We start from the raw sequence: 18,171 nt of genomic DNA on the forward strand, positions 1-18,171 counted from the left end.
ACAGATTGGCAATGCCAGTTCTAACGCACTCGTTGTCTAAATGTCTTCACAAGTTACAGGAGAACCTCATTCTACGTCCACTACAAGCTGCATGTGGATGGAACCAATAAAACCAGTGAAACCAGTGAAATTCCCTCATATCTCGGGTATCTTGTTATCACCTATCGACGTCAAAAACAAAGTCAAAAAAAAAAACTCTAAATAAATGTAAATTCATATGAAAGAAACAGGACCTGCAAAATTGCCTTGTTTTGTAGTGTCTGTAACTAACACGCTAGCACTAATGGTAACGTTACAAAAATACAAATAGAATCTAATGCTACATCGTAAATTTACAATACAATTGTAGGTGTACAGTGAATGTCAATGACAATGGCGAATGCTATAACAGATTACATGTCATGCTAAGATGCCAAACATTGATTCACCAAAAGCTGCCAAAGTATGAAGAACACTCATATTGGCCAATGTTCCATGGTCATGTTGGTCATCATCTTGTGCAAGTGTGGAACAAAATTGTATTTTAAATGATACTTAAGATTTTATTGTAAAAATGTGCGGGATTCCTTCTATAGTACAGTAGTGCAGTGTTCTAATGTTCTTGCAGTGGAGGAGAGCTACATTTACAGAGTTTTGAAAGTTGATATTTTCAGCCAAAGAAATGATGATATGCATCAGACAATTCGTATATGTGCTAATAAAAATCAAGGGTTGTAATCTGAGCCTGAGGGCTTAATTGGCATTTGATTAGCACGAAAATTGGGGAAATAGTACCAGTATCCAGAGACGCAGGGGGCTTATTAACTACCTTGGTATCATGACAACAAGTGTTTTGGCAGGAAAGTCTCGCACGTATCAATGCACAAACACCTCTGAGAGGACTTCAAATTGGTATTCTGAGCATGTAATTAGTGGTGAAAATTAATTGAAAACTTAATATCAAAGAGTGTCATTAAGATGGTACAATATTAAGCATTACAGCATTTTTTCTCACCCATAATGATGCTTACCGCCTTTGGTTATTACAAAGCAGTTAAATCTTGCTGTCATAGACCCCTGTAGAATTCAGAAAAAAAAAGAAGAATATGGCAAACTTCCAGGAATTTGAAATTTAAATTACAAGTAAATCCAAACCCACTTGAACAGATGTGTGTTATTTTTAATTTCAGTTCACCAACAACAACGATCCCCTTCAAGAATCCCGAATGACCCTTACTCCCACAAAGCGGCAACCTCTTCCGAATGCCAGGGGGTGCATCTGCAACCGGGAGCATACCAACGTGGCCTGCTGTTCCTGTGGCCTGGTGCTGGAAGGGCGGGTCCGGCTCCAGTGCCCTCGCCACCCAAACACCATCCACCTCATGGATGTTGAAAGGTGTCCCGAATGCTGTAGCACAACCCTCTCAGAACTGCGCATCACTGGTCAGGCAACTGGTTTCAAGTGACTGAGAAAAACTGGAGTCCAAAACACATGAACTTGTTCTATCACAATGAAGTGTGTGTGATAATGTGGAGTGAACATGCAATGACTGTATGACTTCATATTGACAAACAGTATTCAAAAGCAGCAACAGCAGAAAGAAAACAGCAAGAAGAATTTGTTGACAAACATTTTTGTTTCTAATACAGCTGTATGCATGATGCCAATAAAACTCTTCATGTAGGATACAAGAAGGTATAACATTTAGTGTAAGAGGAGTAAGGTACAGTATGAGGGATGTCATACCTTTTTATGTCATAAAGTTTATTGAGAAGTGAATTAATCCATGCTGAAAAAAGATTTCATCAGTTTTTGATAAAAGAATTCTAATACACATCATGAAGGAAGAGAAAAGCAAATACCTTGTACCCAGGGGTAAGCCACTTTAGGAGAAAAAATATTTGACTATTTCCACATAGAAATCTTCTTCTTTTTTTGGCTTTGATGGGAGCTGGAAATGTACTTCCCTTTTTCATATCAGTAGATATTTGTTCTTTTCGAGTGGAAACTTTTAATGTTCCATTTCTCATATTCTAAAGTTGTTAGGATACATATTCCTTGACTCTATTGGGCTTTTTGTAGTTCCAAGTCCATGAAATTTTACGTGCAGAAATGATATTTGTGCACAGTTAACACCAAGGTTGTCTGATACAATGTGCATATACTTTGCATCAAGCTTATACAGTGTATTTAACTTAGGCAAAGGAAAAAAAAGAAAGAATCCTTTATAAACTTGCATGTTCACTGATTTCTGTTTTGTCACTCTAGTTTGATGAGGAATATTTTTTTTCTAGTTTACATTCAAAATCAAGTAAAGGTATTCAATGTTTGACTCTAGAATCGACCATTGGATAGGAGTTTTTGAAATGTGACTTTGCTAGAAGAGATGTGTCTGAGCATACAAAATAATGCTCAGATGGAAACTGACATTTGATTTGGCAGAATAACAGACCATCTCTGCACATGTAATTTGTTGCTCAAAATATGCTGCATGAAAACAGTGTAATACATTTCACTACATTTGTGATGCATTAGCCTCACTATGTTATCTTAGTGAAGAAACAGGCAAAAAAAAAAACCCCTGCAAAAATTGATGTTGTTGAAGAAAGTGGATTTTGTCCAACAATTCAAAAGTTTGTGAATTTGACTTTCTCCCGTGTAAAGTGTGTTTTTGAAACTGTTTGGTGTTCATGAAGCAGAGTATAAACAGTGTTTTGAAGTTAACCCACTGTTCTTAAATGCTTTGCCTCCTACACCCTTGAAGAAAAAAATGAAATAAAACATGACAAATTGCCAGTTTCAGCTTTTTTTTTTTCAAAACTTTGCCTCTTTGAATATAAAAACTGCCTCATTTTTGCATGGTTGGTAGCTTTTTGGAAATAGAATGGACCAACATTTGTAGCATAGGAAAACTGAAAGAGAAGAGAATTTGAAACATACATAATACTAAAACCATAGAATTAATATTTTGTGACTTTACATGTACAGTATCAAGCATTTGTGCTTACAATTGTACCAGTAAATGCTACATTTACTCAGTTTACATTTATACTTTGTGATGAATTTGGTAAGGTTGAAAATGTAGATGAAAACCCCTGTCTTCTCAAGATGTCACTCCAAAACAGATAATCAATTATGTGCAGCAAAGTTAATGGTGGAATTCAGGATACCCAGCTTAGTTTGATATGGTACTTACAAGTGTCCTTATGGAGACAAATTCAGTATTCTGTGCTGTAGGATGTTGTAGCAAATATTCTTTTGTTTGGTAAGACTAAATTTGCAGCAGTCTTTTACAAAACTTTTTGGTGCATAGAATAAGGTTAAGTCATTCCTGATGAAGCAGACACTGAAAGAAAGGGACTATCTTGCAAATCATGAGGTTATCTTTTTTGTAGTTCACCAAACAAGCAAACAGGGAAATGTTGTTCAAGTCATTTCTGATGAAAGGTTAAGTCATTTCTGATGAAGCAGACACTGAAAGAAAGGGACTATCTTGCAAATTGTGAGGTTATTGTTTTTTGTAGTTTACCAAACAAGCAAACAGGGAAACATTTAGAAACGTGGTGATTGCAGAGCAGAAACTGTGCTGCAATGTCCGTTGATGTTTGTTACTATTCAGCCAATGTAGTCTTTGCTTTGAATACAGTCTGTATTCATTTGAGTTTTCTGTTTTAGTTGTGAAGATGGTGGGGGAAGAAGCACCCCCAAATTCCACAAGCACGCATGTACACTTGTACATACATATGTATGTGCATACATACGTTCTGTACTTGTTGCCTCGAGTTCTGCACAACTTCATTATTTTAACTTTAGTACAAAGTGTACTTAGAACACAAAAAAAAATACAAAAATACAAAAAAATATAAAAAACAAATTCTGCGGAGGACTGTAAATCCCAAGACTCTTCAAAGTAGTGTAGTGATGAGGATGATGAGACATATAATTTTAAACATCAAAGCATAGTACCAGAGAAGTACAGGTTTGATATTTGATATACCAGTTGATCATACAGTAAGCCTATTACCGGTTACAATGGTAGGGTATACAATGTATACAAAAAAAGAAAATGGTTCAATGATTACTGATCCATATACTTGTGCACCTACGTGTACACCTTACATTATGTCTAAATTATGTTTGTGCCAAATGTTAATACAGCTGTACCCGATATTTAAGAAACAAAACAAAAAAGAAAACAGATGAATAAATCATAGCTTGCCATTTAAAATAGATACATACTGTAAATTGTATCATGCACTTTTTTCTTCTGTTTCATGTCCTACGGTAATTGAGAGACATGATGTGGTTCACCTATGACAAATGCATGTTGATGAACAAGCATGTCAACACTTGATATATTATTTTATAAGGTTGTACAATTGTATCATAAAAACTTCATATGCATATCTTTTTTTTTTTGTAATAAAAAATTTGTCTATCCAAACTTACTTTGCATTGTAATTTGTCTACAGTGTACTTGGCATGTGTTGTAATTATCCCGTGTCCAAATGCACCAGTAGTAACAGTAATGTACACTGTATGATTTTACATACACATGTATACTGTAATATAGCAATCTTTGCCTGACATCGTGTTGTTTGTGCAGTCTGTATGCATGTACTGTGGTTGATATGCTATGCTTGGCAGCAGAATATTAACTTTGTGCTGTTCATGGGAGGAACTGCACTACTGTAAAAGTGGAAATTTTCGCGCATATTTCACGCAACCAGAAACTAGCGCGAAAATAAAAGCATGCAAATATTTTTGCTTGCCATATGTTGACATACTTACTGTCTTGATTCTGCAGAATTAAAAACATGCAAAACTCTTCTTACCAGGTCGGGCACGAAAAATTAGTGGCGCAAAAATATCCACTTTTACAGTATACGCTCACTATAAAGTCTAGTGGTGTGATTTCTCATGAAAAACAGTAATCTTAGCAAGGCATCCACTGATTTACTTTAAATAGTCCCCCATTTCCCATTTGTACTGAATTTGCAGCTCCCACTACAGCACAGTATTGATAATGCGAGTGTAAACCAAGGAATTGTATACAATTATGTGCATATAAACTATGAAGTGTACACTGCAAATGCGTTTAAAAATATAATCACATCAGAAAAATGCTAACTAAATTTCATATCATTTATTACGGACCAAAGTGATTTGTATTTACAGTACAATGTACATATTTATGCCTTCATTTGAGATTAAAGATACAATGTATGGTATGAACATTAATCACATATGGAGAGTAAGTACATACATAAGTAGTGCACATACACAATTGCAGTGCATAGTAGGTGAAAGTATACTTCTAATTAATAAAATTAATCTGGAGAAAACAGGTGTACTTTTTTTTCAGAGGGGCCTGTCATGGTAGAGCACACATTGGAAGCAGGCGCAGGCTGGATGCAATCAGTCACTGAAATTTTGACTCTTGACTTTTTTAGAGTATACAGACTAAAGAATAGTAAAGAGCAAAACAGCTGTTATTATTTGACCAATGCACAAACTTATTTTTTAGCATGTAATGTCCTATATTAGGGATTGAAATATTTCGGTTCTTTGCACAATGGAAGAAATTTCTTGCAATATTTTTACATCAATAGTTCTCCCGTGAATTGAATATAGGACTTTTCATGAAACTATATGCTCTCATGCTTTACCCTACTTTTACTCGTAAGTGCTGTACCAAGCAAGTTGAATAACATTTACACTGTAGCTGTTTGTAGCAATACCAGTCAGAATCTAACAATCTATCAGCCCTTGATTTTTTTAAGCTTTTTTGCCGAACCTCCCCATGAAGCAAACAGATAAGTGTATTCATAGCAAATGGTATAACTTCAGAACTTCAAGAGTGACTATGATATCCAACATTTATGCAACAAGTTTGTTGATAATTTCAACCTAGGTTACTTTGCTGTCCTTTCACTTTGTCCATCTGAAATGTACACCACCCCCCCCCCCCCATGTGCACACAAAAGTAAAGAGAGAGAGAGAGAGAGCAACCTTCCCCCCAACCCCTTAAGAAAAAAAAAGATGAAAGAGACTAAAAGCAAACAGGGAGGTGGGGAGGGAGGGAAGTGAGGACAAAAGCCTACACGGGAAAAGAATACAATATCCTGAGATGACACCTATTTTGCAGCATTTAAATCAGTATGACGAGAAAGTGGTAAAAGATTCATGCAGTACATTTGCACCAGAATATCTCAGATCATTTGAGAGACTGCATCTCATTATGATGGGTAAAACACCAAATGATCAAAAATTAAATGTCTTCAACACCTGATGAGGCTGTAGAATGTACACTGCCGAGTCATGAGTTGGGGGTGCATGCTGTACTCTCAGGTAAGAGTCTCTTCAATTTTCAAAGGACTTATCTGATGTTATGTTAAAAAAAGACAAGTAAAGAAATAAAAGGTGTATTCTCAATCACCTGATGGTGCTATACATTGCACAGTCCACCTGAGAGAAAGTTGGCAGTCTATTATTGAAGGTCGTATTCTGCATGGGTGCGTAGACTCTGATCTGACGCATGTGGGTGTCGCGCCCGTTCTGATGGTTGGACAGCGCGGCAATCTGGATCATGAAAGTCCTGATGGGTTTACCTTCGGAGTTTGTCAGGGGAATGGTGATCCAGCCGTTTGGCTCCCCGAGCTCCAACAGTTCCACCTCCTGAAGATCATGGAAGTTGTTGCCTGCCCTGATGGATATCTTGTTGGGCGTGTAGCTCTCATCGGATTTAAAGTCGGCATAGATGGCGACGCTGTGGACTGTAGTCTTACGCCGAAACTGGATGTTGACAAGATGTGGTTGGATTCCATCTGACTGCCAGTATGTGTCTTGCAGAAGAAAATTCAAACAAAAGCATACAGAATAGCTGATTTTTCTCTTTGTTTCTTCACTATTTTTTTGATAGAATGTGATCAACTGTGGCGGCATCCTCTGCATCTATCATTCTCTCCAATCACATCTCATGGAAAGTTTGCACATTATAGATGCCATAGTAAATAATTTCTCTCCTCTTTTCAGGAACATTCTTGCATTGGTTTTGATTTGGGTCAGGTGACTGCCTTGCATCTACACAGTGGTCTGCATGTTCACGGTCAACCTATGAACATTTCCTTTGGGGACATATTCCCATGTAAAGGAAATTTAACCATATCTTAACTCAACTTCATGACACACTGAGCTCGGCAGAGTACATGTCAGTACATGCAAGCCATTCAAAGGCAGATGTTGCCTTGGAATGGTGACACACCATACCATAATAACAAGTACTACTGTCATTACATTCTCAGTTACATCCTTGATAACTAAGTTGCCACTTTCATATTTGCAAAATCCCACTTTTTCTCATTATTGTTCATGAGGCTGCCTTTCATTTAAACAGGATTAGCAAAATCAAAAGATCAGGTTTACACGTCAGATGCCTTTTTTTTTCAGTTTGCAGCAGATCAAGAGAAGTTCTCGCCATGTCCAGGAACATACAAAAGCATATATCTAACCTGTTGAATTGTCTCGAAGCTGGTCTACTCCAAAGCCTGGCTTGCATGAAGACAGTGACCAAACTGCCTGGGAACCTATTTCTCTCAAACCTGCAGCCACAGGATCAACATCGTCCAGCTTGTTTCCAAGACCAGCCATCTACCAGGTGTTGGACAGATTAAAATGATAGAGACAGGAAAACCACGAAAGTTGGGTTTATTTCTCAGAATGTGTGAAGAGAACAGTGATCACGTAGAATCAACATGTTGCGAAGAACTCTGCCATAGAATCTAAACCCCGCAAACATCAACATGGGCAATTACGCTGCCCAGACTGGTCTATACCTATACTATAGGTATAGGTATATATATATATATATATATCTATGCTACAGCCATGCCCATATTATAGGCTATAGCGTAACTACACGCAGCTGCTGTCGCGAAGCGACGCGGCTGCACCTCTATTCCTTCGCAGACGTTGTCATTTTTCAGTGTGGTTGTGCGACTCCTTCATGAATATCTTTATTAATCATGGAAAACTAAAATACAAGGAATTATCGTAATCTATGATAATCATTCAATAATCGGTATGCGATTTTTTGTTTAATTACGTCAAAAACTCACCGAAATCTGTGGCTGAAATCAGGTCTGTAAACGTCCTTATTGCTTCACTCCTCACATTCACTCTCGTATACGTACTACAGTAGTCGGAGAGCTAGAGGGCGCCTCTCCGACTACCTACGTTGTACGTTGTAGTATACGAGAGTGAATGCCATTCAAATAACACGCAAATGAGGAGTGAAGCAATAAGGACGTTTACAGACCTGATTTCAGCCACAGATTTCGGTGAGTTTTTGACGTAATTAAACAAAAAATCGCATACCGATTATTGAATGATTATCAAAGATTACGATAATTCCTTGTATTCTAGTTTTCCACGATTAATAAAGATATTCATGAAGGAGTCGCACAACCACACTGAAAAATGACAACGTCTGCGAAGGAATAGAGGTGCAGCCGCTGTCGCTACAGCGGCTGCGTGTAGCTAGGCTACGCCTATAGCGTAGATTTCTACGCAATCTAATCCGATTCTGATTCCTTTAAAAATGAATGCCAAAAGAGCTAGATGTTATAGAACTGTTATTGCGATCCATTTTTTGTCTTTAAGATAATTTCATTGACAAACCCCCCACTAGGCACCACAAGTCCAGATGCAGATACCTGTGTGTAGTAAATGTATACGTTTCAGGGCAGAGAGTTCCAGTTTGAATACTACTACTTATCTAGTGCACGACATTACGGAGATTTCAATATGTGGGACTGTTACGAAATAAAGAGTTATCATTTACACGCACATTTCTTTGAATTTACTGATTTACTGAACTAAATAAAAGACATGTCGCGATGTGTAATGCGACTCTTTTCGGACAGAATAATTGAAAGAACTTACGGTCAATAAATGTCACAGACAAGGCATAAAAAGTGCAGTACTTCATACGGATTTTCAAATCAAATGTCCAATATCCGCATGTAGTACTTCAGCCAAGAGATGGCGCCCTGACTCATTCTGGCACTAAAAAGATGGCAGCGCCCATAGTCTTCATGTAGCACGTTCTCGTTCACGTTGCGTCAGCGCATAAACAGGTCAGTTCCCAAGGATTAGCCAGTGGTCTACATGAAGTAGCAGACTTCACATACCGCAGACCGTGACTATTTAAACATCCGAACTTACGGGACATTTTCTACCATGATGGATGGCAAGCTAGATAATGTTGCAGAATTATCAGGCCACCAAGATCGAGTATGGTGTGTTTCATGGAATCCTACCGGGACGCTGCTGGCGACTTGTGGTGGTGACAAAACTATCAGAATTTGGGGGAAAGAAGGTGAGAACATGTAGACTAACGTCAGATCTAATTGTAAAAGGCGGCTTTCGGATTCTTAATTTTTGGATGACCTCCTAATATTCCTAGTAAATAAATTACTCGTGCGTGAGGCCCTGTGTTAAAAGTTCTTTGAGTAGGCCTACAGTGTATGTACACGGCACGGGACTCTAGTTTTAGCTCTGAGTCTGATCGGATGAAAATAGGCGATCATTCACTGCCGAAAAGTCAATTTATGTAACGTTAGGCCCAACGGGGTTAACGTTAGACGGTAAACGGAAAGTAAAATTAAAATTTAATGTCCAACCAAGGGCCTCGGACTCTGCTGCACTGTTTACTGTGAGTGTGAGATGACTAACAAGTGTTAGACTAGTGAGTGTCCTAGTGACGTCGTGTCTAGAAAGGCTCTCTTTATTAATTGAACTACATTGTATGATGAGGATGATGTGCAATTTACCATGTTTAGTTCTACTAATACTAGCACTAGTATCTATATCAGTGAGCCCTACCCCTCATTTGCAATGATGAAATTTGTGCTTTATATTATGTGTGGAATATTTAGAATGCATAATTCATCAAGTTCATTGACCTTGTGGCTCTTTTCAGGTGACGAATGGGTGTGCAAAAATATCCTTCAAGATGGACACACAAGGACGATAAGGCGAGTTGCATGGTCTATGTGTGGCCAGCTGCTGGCGTCTGCAGGGTTTGATGCCCAGACGTGCATCTGGGACCGACGCAGCGGGGAGTTTGAGTGCAGTGCCACCCTGGAAGGCCACGAGAATGAAGTCAAGAGTGTTGCTTGGTCAGAGTCAGGATTGCTCCTGGCAACTTGCAGTCGAGACAAGAGTGTCTGGATATGGGAAGGTATATCCTTGATTTTATCTTTTGATGACTGGCCAGGGCTTGTATGTGGACTCCTGCCGCATTTTAAAATGCCCAAATTTGAGCTTCATTATTATTAAAGTGTGCTGATCTAAACTGTTTATAACATAGGTTGTGAATATGTGGGTGATGTGATGTCTCCCCCCCCCCCCCAAAAAAAAAAAAAGAAATCTGTATATAATGTATCAATGTATGTGCACAGTTTGTAGGTATCTTTCGTTTGTCTCTGAAAACCTCTGTAAAGTTTATATTGCAGTAATGCACGAAAGACACTCTTGTAAAGTTTGCAGTAAGGCAGACAAGCCTTTGACAAATCTCTATAAGATAGCTCTGATGAAATGAACCTTATCAATTAATATTCAGCAACAAGCATGTTTACTGTGGCAAGAGGAAGATGACAAGAACTCTTCTTTATCAATATTCCAATTTACTTTGATTAACCTCCGACATATTTAGTGATCACACACCAACCCTACCCATCACCACTGGATACCTCTGAAAAATATCAAGGCCATTGCACTCCTTTCCTTTTCCTTAGCCACCTACAATATTTTTCCTTTTTTTCTTCTCCAGTTGACCAAGAAGACGAAGACTACCAGTGTGCCAGTGTTCTCAGCATTCATACACAGGATGTGAAGAACATCGCTTGGCAACCAGGTCGTGAGGTGAGAAATCAGACAGACTATGCATTATAAACAGTACAGAACAACATAAGAATGCAATTTTTGCACATGATGATATGGTTAACGTGTGGACATAATGCAGATCGCCTAAAGTTTTGTAAAGCTTGAAGAAATTTTCCTGCCAGGAATGGCTAAATTCTTTCTCATTTAGCAGTGAAGGTCTTTTCACTTGTGCATCGATAGTAAAGTTTCACAGAAGTTACCTACAGGCCAAAATAGAAGACATCAAACAACAAGAACAATTTTATTCTCAATTCAGCAACAAGAATAACGGATAATAAATGACTGAAAAGTGTAATTGGCAATGCCTTGTCCCTCATTGTCATTGATCTGCTTTGAAAAGCTTTAAGAAGACTGGTACATGTTCCTGCAAAATATTGGTGTCATAGTGTGTGCTTTTGATTTAAGAGGTTGTATTAAAAAAGAAAAAAAAACAACAACTCCCAGTTATAGTCCATCACTGGACATCAGACAGGTAAACAATAAAATGAATTTTCTTTCATTCTTGCATTACATTAAGTTCTGTTTCTTGTGACTGGGGACCTATCTATCTATCTATCTATCTATCTATCTATCTATCTATCTATTTATATATCTGTCTATCTATCTATCTATCTATACGTACATGCATACATACATACATATATCCATTCGCCTATCTAGCCATCTTTACTATCTATTTTTTTATATGTTTACATATCTTTTTTTTTGTGTGTGTGTGTGTGTGTGTATGTGCCAAGATCCTGGCCTCCTGTAGCTATGATGACACCATCCGTCTCTTTCATGAGGAGGATGATGACTGGAGCTGCTTTGAGACACTGGAGGGCCACACCTCCACGGTATGGGCCATCTGCTTCGACAAGACTGGGTCGAGACTTGCCTCCTGCAGTGATGACAAAACAATCAAGATCTGGCAGGAGTACCAGCCAGGGAATGCAGAAGGTAAATAAAGTCCCAAAGTGATGATAGGTGCATTTACACTTACTAACATCGCGATTTTGAAAATCGCTATATTTTGGTTCCACCTTTTACACTTGCGCAAAAGCATGTGAAGTTTGAGCTTCACGAAACATCGCGATTTTTTGGTCGGTAGTGCGCATGCGTAATTTACCTCTTTTCAACACGGTAGCTGAGTGGAAGCGCGCGCTATTCTGTTCGTTTTCACTGCAGTGCAGTATTATTTTGATCACAGTTAGCTGGTTGGAACGTCAAGCCAGGGCTTTTTATCAGTACAATGCACACATAAATTTGTGCTTCTCGAGACTGTTATACTTACGGTAAAACTATATAGCTTGCTATATTAGATCACATATGTAGTAGGTGTGTAAAACTTCATCTACAGCAGCATTCAGGAGGATCATGAAATTTCGCCGATATGACGAAAGTGAGAAGTAGGGCTTGGAAGTTAGGACTGGTATTTTATCAGGCGACAGCAACAACTCACACTTGTTACGTACTCCTGTACTAGTATTCCACAAACAGCGTATATCAAGAGCAGTACGGGCACTCCCACAATCTGAATCAACGCATTTCTTGGAGAACATCATTTTGTTATGTCGTCTTGGGGTGATGATACGTGGTTGGAGAACTTCAGGTTTGCTACTAGTTGTAGTTTTCACGTACTAGTTTCATCAGGGAGAGGGAGGTGAGAGACCATGAGCCGATCGAGGATCGGCCGTTTAGACATGTACACAGCTGTCTATACCGTGTACTAGTACTCTGGCCAGTGACCGATGTACTCTCTACATGTTCCAAAGAGGGATCGGGAGCGCGCGTGAACTCCTGGTGCAATCCGATACCGAAAGTCACGTGATGAAAAATCGCGATATTTCTGCAGCTTGGGTTTACACTCGCTAACTTCGCCTCAAACTTCGCTATGTTTCAAACAATCGCACTCCGGCTGGCGATGTTTCGAGGGCGTTTGGGTGTAGTTGCTTAGCAACTTACACCCAAATGTCGCGATTTTAGAAAAATCATGATTTTTCCAAGCAAGTGTAATCTTTTTGTTATGGCTTGGGCTGGAACCAGGTGCATGCATAAACGCTCGGGCAAGGTGAGGTTGTTTAGAACCTGGGGGGTGTTTTATAAAGCTGATCTTCAAGTTACAAATGACTTAAGAATGGCTGGTAATCAGTTCTTGTGCTGAATTATTGAAATTCTGATAAGTATAGCACATCAGAACTGATCACCAGTCGTTCTTAAGTCGTTCGGAACTTTAAGAACAGCTTTATGAAACACCCCCCCCCCCCCCCAGTTTCTATTTGGATGACTGACTATGACATCACACTTTGGTAAGCCCTCTGTTAATCAAACCCTTTCTCATTTGCATACAGCTGTGGGTGTTACACCCCCCCCCCCCAACTCGTGTTGAAAAATTACCAAAAACCTGAGAGAATAAGTACGTGTGAGCTTCTATCAAGCATTATGATGATTATGATGATGATCTGGAGGAGGGATGGTCGTAATGATTGTAGGACGAATGATTTTACCATTTTTCTTTTAAACCAGCTGCTTTTGCTGCTTCTACCTCCCTTTATCTACATTTCTACTTTTAAAGATGACTTTTAATCTGCAAGAAAGCCAATGCACTGTAGTTGTGTCAATGTTGACATGGGTAGGCAATGAAACTGTTTTGTTGTGTGTAATTATTGCAATGTTTCTATAGCAACATGTCTCTTTTCTTACCCTGTTCGCATGCAGGTGTGATCACCACAAATAACATGCCGGGCTGGAAGTGTGTCTGCACCCTGTCTGGTTACCACACAAGGACTGTGTTTGATATCAGTTGGTATGCACACATTGATTATGACTTTTTGAACCTTTATAGCCAGGACAGTGTATGTAACACAGATGTCCACCTTAGCAGAAGGTCATTTGTGTGTACTTTGACAGACTTTGGTTTTTCTTTATTCCCAAGTAAACTTGGACAAGAACTGCTATCTTTAGAAGTCATATAGATATCTCTAGTTACTTGATTTGTAATATGGTAATGTAATGATATAGATGATATCTGATTGATTATGATTTCTCTTTGAGTTTGCTTGTGTTATTCTCAATAAGGTGAGTTTTCTCAGGTAGTGGCGTAGTTACATTTACTGCTGTTCAAAAGTGACAAAAACAGTCATAGTTGCCCACTGCCTGAAGTTCACAATATTGGTAGTTTTTTAGTGAAGACCAATTATTATCTAGGCATGACATTACATAATTTTCCCAGGCAAACCTCAGGATATAACGGTATCGTAGCACATGGAGACTGCGTGCATAGTCGTGTCTTACCATTGTGACAGATGGCAATACATCATAGAAGATGTCAGAATTTCCGAATGAGCAATTTCTGTGTTTCTCATTGTCAGCAGTGCAAGTGTGTGCCCCTGTGGGAAATCCAGATGCACACTAATTCCATACCTCTCAAACACGTGTAGCTGCTTCATCTTAATGCTGTTTTTGTGCACTTTGCCACAGAACTACATCTAAATGCATTATTTTGTAGGAAGTTTAGTAAGATAATGCACTGAATTGTTTTTATGATGATATGACTGTAGGTGTCGGCAGACGGGTCTCATCGCCACGGCGGCAGCGGATGACAGCATCCTGGTTTTCAAGGAGGATGAGACAGCTCAGGACCGGCGGAATCAGCCGACCTTTGACCTTGCCATCAAGATGAGCAGGGCGCACTCGGAAGATGTGAACAGTGTCTGTTGGAACCCCAAGCAGCCCGGCCTGCTGGCGTCGTGCGCGGATGACGGAACAGTGAAACTCTGGCAGTACAGCTCTGAAATATGATACAAGTTGTGTGAAACAGACCAGAAGTACTAGTCGTTTGTCTGCAGCCCAGCTTAAATCAGAAACATCTGCATGATGTTAACATGTTTTAGATTGAAGAGGTGGCACTGTGATGGTGTGATGCAACTTTGTATTTGAGGAGCTGGCAAGTTCATCGTCTGCATCGCATTTCAGAGAGCGGATGAGGTGGACGCAAAGGCAGATGCTGTCCTGTGGAGTCTTTTGAAGAGCATGATACACTGTACATGGATGCTACGTCGGATGACTGGAGGTTCCCAAGATCAGGGGACAGGAAAATAGCTTTGCAAGTGTTCACAAAAAAGAGAGAGAAAGAATCATTTTTGTTGTATCTGAAGCTGTGACAAAGAATAAAGGAAAAGAGTGCCCGCAACAGTCATGTTTGTACTGAAGCAATGTACAATATCTCCATATTATATTGCAGGCACTGATAAAGCTGTTCTAATGACAGTACTGTACAATGCTGTTTGGTTTGAGACTGGGACATTGCCATAGTGCTTTTGTTATTGTTTTGGCCTGACTACTGTCTTTAATGGTAACACTAATAAGCATTCACCTCCTGAAAACTAATTTCAAACAATATGTACTGTATATTTCTACAGATCTGTCTTAGAACATTTTGGCATGCCACATAAAATAGGTACCATGCTTTTTTGTTTGTTTTTGTGTATGACTCTTTTTATTACTATACAAGTATGTGTAGTGTTGTCTAAATATATATATATATATATATATATATATATATATATTTATCATACTCCTACCTGATCGGAACTTGACATCACATCCATTGAGTTGAGCTTGTAATTGATGATGACAAAATAATGATAATACTCTATCTCAAAAATAGTCCTTTGTTTGTTGCAAAACATTCTAGGAATTTAAAAAAAAATGTAATCACTGAAGTTCTTTGCCATCCTGTGTGTTAGTTAATTCACCATGGAATATAGTTTTGTTTGTTTGTTTTTTATTTTCTGGATTGATAATGATATTTACTAAAGACTTGCGTATAAATGGCAGCAGATGTCAAGAGAAGATCTGATATATTACAGTACTTCATATGCATGTAGAGATACATGTATGTTGCCATAATCAATGCTGTCCTCTCACTATAGCAAATAAACCATCAAACAAATAAACAAACATTTCTCTGACATTAGAGAATGGGCATTCAGGCAATGACTCCATACTTCCAGCATTCAAGTGCCTACTCCTTATGATACTCATTTCACAGTGAGTTTAAATTACCCTGGGCCAGCGGACAAGTGGTTTTGTGCACTCTGATTGTGCAAAAGAAAGCAACAAACAAACTAATCATGTCTGATTGATCATTCGTAGAATATGTACTTCTAAGATTTAACAAAATGTAGTCAAAAGGGGCCTGACATGATTGTACGGGGCATCAAGTCTTTTGACACCCGTCCAGACAGTCCGAACAGTCCGAACCAGCAGAGAGAAACTCTGAATGAACCGACTTCACACAATCCAACACCATGGCCTCACATCCAAGAGGGAAATGACTACAGTCTTTAGGGCTCGCTGCTTGTTCAACCCCCCCCCCCCTTCACTCATGCTGTTCCTATTTTTACTCTTTTCCTGTTCTTTATCCTTGTGTTGTTCCTTATCTTGCTTGATGTTGCCTCCCCACTCATCTTTATCCCTCACAGGTTGCTCCCTATGATCCTTGTGATCATTACTGGCCCACCTCTGCCTTTTGTCTGTTCATCCCCTTGCTTTAATCCCCCATCCTTACCTGCCAGCTCCCTGCCTTTGACCCCTAACCCATCCCTTTTGTTTTCACTGTTCTCTGTCCTGAGGCCTCCTCAGACTCTGCTTGTTGTATGTAGTCCATATTATTATGTGATTGCTTTCCCTGCCTGTTCGTCATTCTGCTTCTGATAAAGATTCTACTAGGATCAAAAGCTCTGGCCCCTTTTGACTCCATTTTACTCCATTGGCTCACCACTACTGGATAAGCAGTTTTCAGCAATTTGTTGTTGTTGTTGTTGTTGTTGATACATGTAACAAATGTCATGGAGTGATGTTATGATATTATGAGTAAACTGTGAGTAATATGAGTAATCATTTGAATTAAACCTTTCATACATTTTTTTCTCAAAGCAAAGCATTTGAGACATAATCTCAAATAAACAGATTTGCCCATGATGATTATTTCATTTACTTTTAATTACACACCTGCAATACCATTATTATTATTATCATCATTATTATCATCATCACTGAAATTATTATTATCATAATCATCATCATTATCATCATCATTATCATTATTATCATTAATTCTTTGGCATTTTGCCTGTGAAATTTGCACTACAGTAATGCCAGAAACACTTAGTAAAATACATGTGTATCACTGAAATTTCATGGACAGAAATAGGATACTGTATATAGTTTTACATATTGTTTGTTTAACGTTTTTTTTTTCACGTTTTTTTCTTATTTCCATAGAGGATGTTTGAAATTGAATGTATACATTATAGGAATTGATTTCATTCATTGACATTGCTATAAGTAAATGGTAAGATATGAGTGTCTTTACTTGCAACGTTGTGTGATGATGTTTAGAGGAATATATACATGTATATATATATATATATTTTTTTTTTTTTGGTAGAGTTTGCATGTTTGAATATGTGAGAGTTTGCTTGTGTGTGTGTGTGTGTGTGTATGTGTGTGTGTGTGTGTGTGTATCTGCCGTGTACGTACTTGCATAGTTTGATACACATTTAAAGAAGACACCTTCATATTTTCCCCCTTCCTTCTAACGGAGATGAGAACGGGAATCAATGAATGAGATTGTACACGTACAACGTGTGCATTGTACTTGAAATGCCTCTCAGTTATAGGTTTTCATCATTAACATGTTTGCAGATATCCGTTACATCAGGGAGGTGTTTCATCAACGTTTGTCAGCGCTGACAATTTCAGCAAAGTCCTTGGTTTTGATTGGCTGAGATGCTCTGGTCACTGACTGTTACTATGGTGATTCAAGTTATCAGCGCTGACAAACGTTGATGAAACACCCCCCAGATTTGCATTCATAACCTAGTACGTAGATCTATAATGAGTCATGAACGCATCATGATTATAATGGAACTATAACATCCTGAAAACTAAACAGCAGATATCATGATTATTTCTTCACTCAATGGAAAATCGTCACTCATCAAGTCTTCGTTCAGCCCTGTTAGTTCATCTGGCCTGTTAGAGTGTAATCCTACAATTTACCCCATAGTTCGACAACTATCTTATACATGTAACTTTATATTGCCTGCACCTCAACAATGAAAGGCGCCATCTACCGTCCTAGCCATACAATAAGCTTCAGCAAACCGTATAAAACATGCTGCACCTTTTTGGGTGCTCTGACATGATCGACTCAGGCATGTAATTTCCATCTGGTTTGTGTGAGCGTCAAACCCGAC

General features: G+C 38.7%; 2 protein-coding genes across 2 annotated transcripts; one reads left to right on the forward strand and one right to left on the reverse strand.

The window, feature by feature from the left end:
• Positions 1-6,283: 6,283 nt before the first annotated feature.
• Positions 6,284-7,630, reverse strand: LOC139735264 (anaphase-promoting complex subunit 10-like). The gene is made up of 2 exons (XM_071646020.1): positions 7,492-7,630; positions 6,284-6,825 (listed from the first exon to the last, which is right to left on the reverse strand). Exons 1-2 carry the CDS (start codon positions 7,628-7,630, stop codon positions 6,416-6,418), a joined length of 549 nt encoding a protein of 182 aa, XP_071502121.1. The 3' UTR covers positions 6,284-6,415.
• Positions 7,631-9,150: 1,520 nt separating this feature from the next.
• On the forward strand, positions 9,151-15,348 carry LOC139735265 (probable cytosolic iron-sulfur protein assembly protein CIAO1 homolog). The gene is made up of 6 exons (XM_071646021.1): positions 9,151-9,359; positions 9,963-10,223; positions 10,815-10,906; positions 11,665-11,866; positions 13,625-13,712; positions 14,467-15,348. The coding sequence occupies exons 1-6, from the start codon at positions 9,221-9,223 to the stop codon at positions 14,705-14,707; spliced, it is 1,023 nt and encodes a 340-aa protein (XP_071502122.1). The 5' UTR covers positions 9,151-9,220; the 3' UTR covers positions 14,708-15,348.
• Positions 15,349-18,171: the final 2,823 nt, after the last annotated feature.

Source organism: Diadema antillarum, unplaced genomic scaffold, assembly GCF_040938485.1.
Source record: "Diadema antillarum isolate AM-2024a unplaced genomic scaffold, OU_Dant_1.0 seq00000569_RagTag, whole genome shotgun sequence".
Classification (NCBI taxonomy): Eukaryota; Metazoa; Echinodermata; class Echinoidea; order Diadematoida; family Diadematidae; genus Diadema; species Diadema antillarum.

What these genes read in the sequence shown, in the direction of transcription:
- LOC139735264 (XM_071646020.1), bottom strand. Translation starts at nt 7,630, where the DNA reads ATGGCTGGTCTTGGAAACAAGCTGGACGATGTTGATCCTGTGGCTGCA. An exon ending in GCTTCGAGACAATTCAACAG is followed by an intron (nt 6,826 to 7,491) that starts GTTAGATATATG and finishes TTCTTCTGCAAG; the next exon opens with ACACATACTGGCAGTCAGAT.
- LOC139735265 (XM_071646021.1), top strand. Translation starts at nt 9,221, where the DNA reads ATGATGGATGGCAAGCTAGATAATGTTGCAGAATTATCAGGCCACCAA. An exon ending in CAGAATTTGGGGGAAAGAAG is followed by an intron (nt 9,360 to 9,962) that starts GTGAGAACATGT and finishes GGCTCTTTTCAG; the next exon opens with GTGACGAATGGGTGTGCAAA. An exon ending in CCAGCCAGGGAATGCAGAAG is followed by an intron (nt 11,867 to 13,624) that starts GTAAATAAAGTC and finishes GTTCGCATGCAG; the next exon opens with GTGTGATCACCACAAATAAC.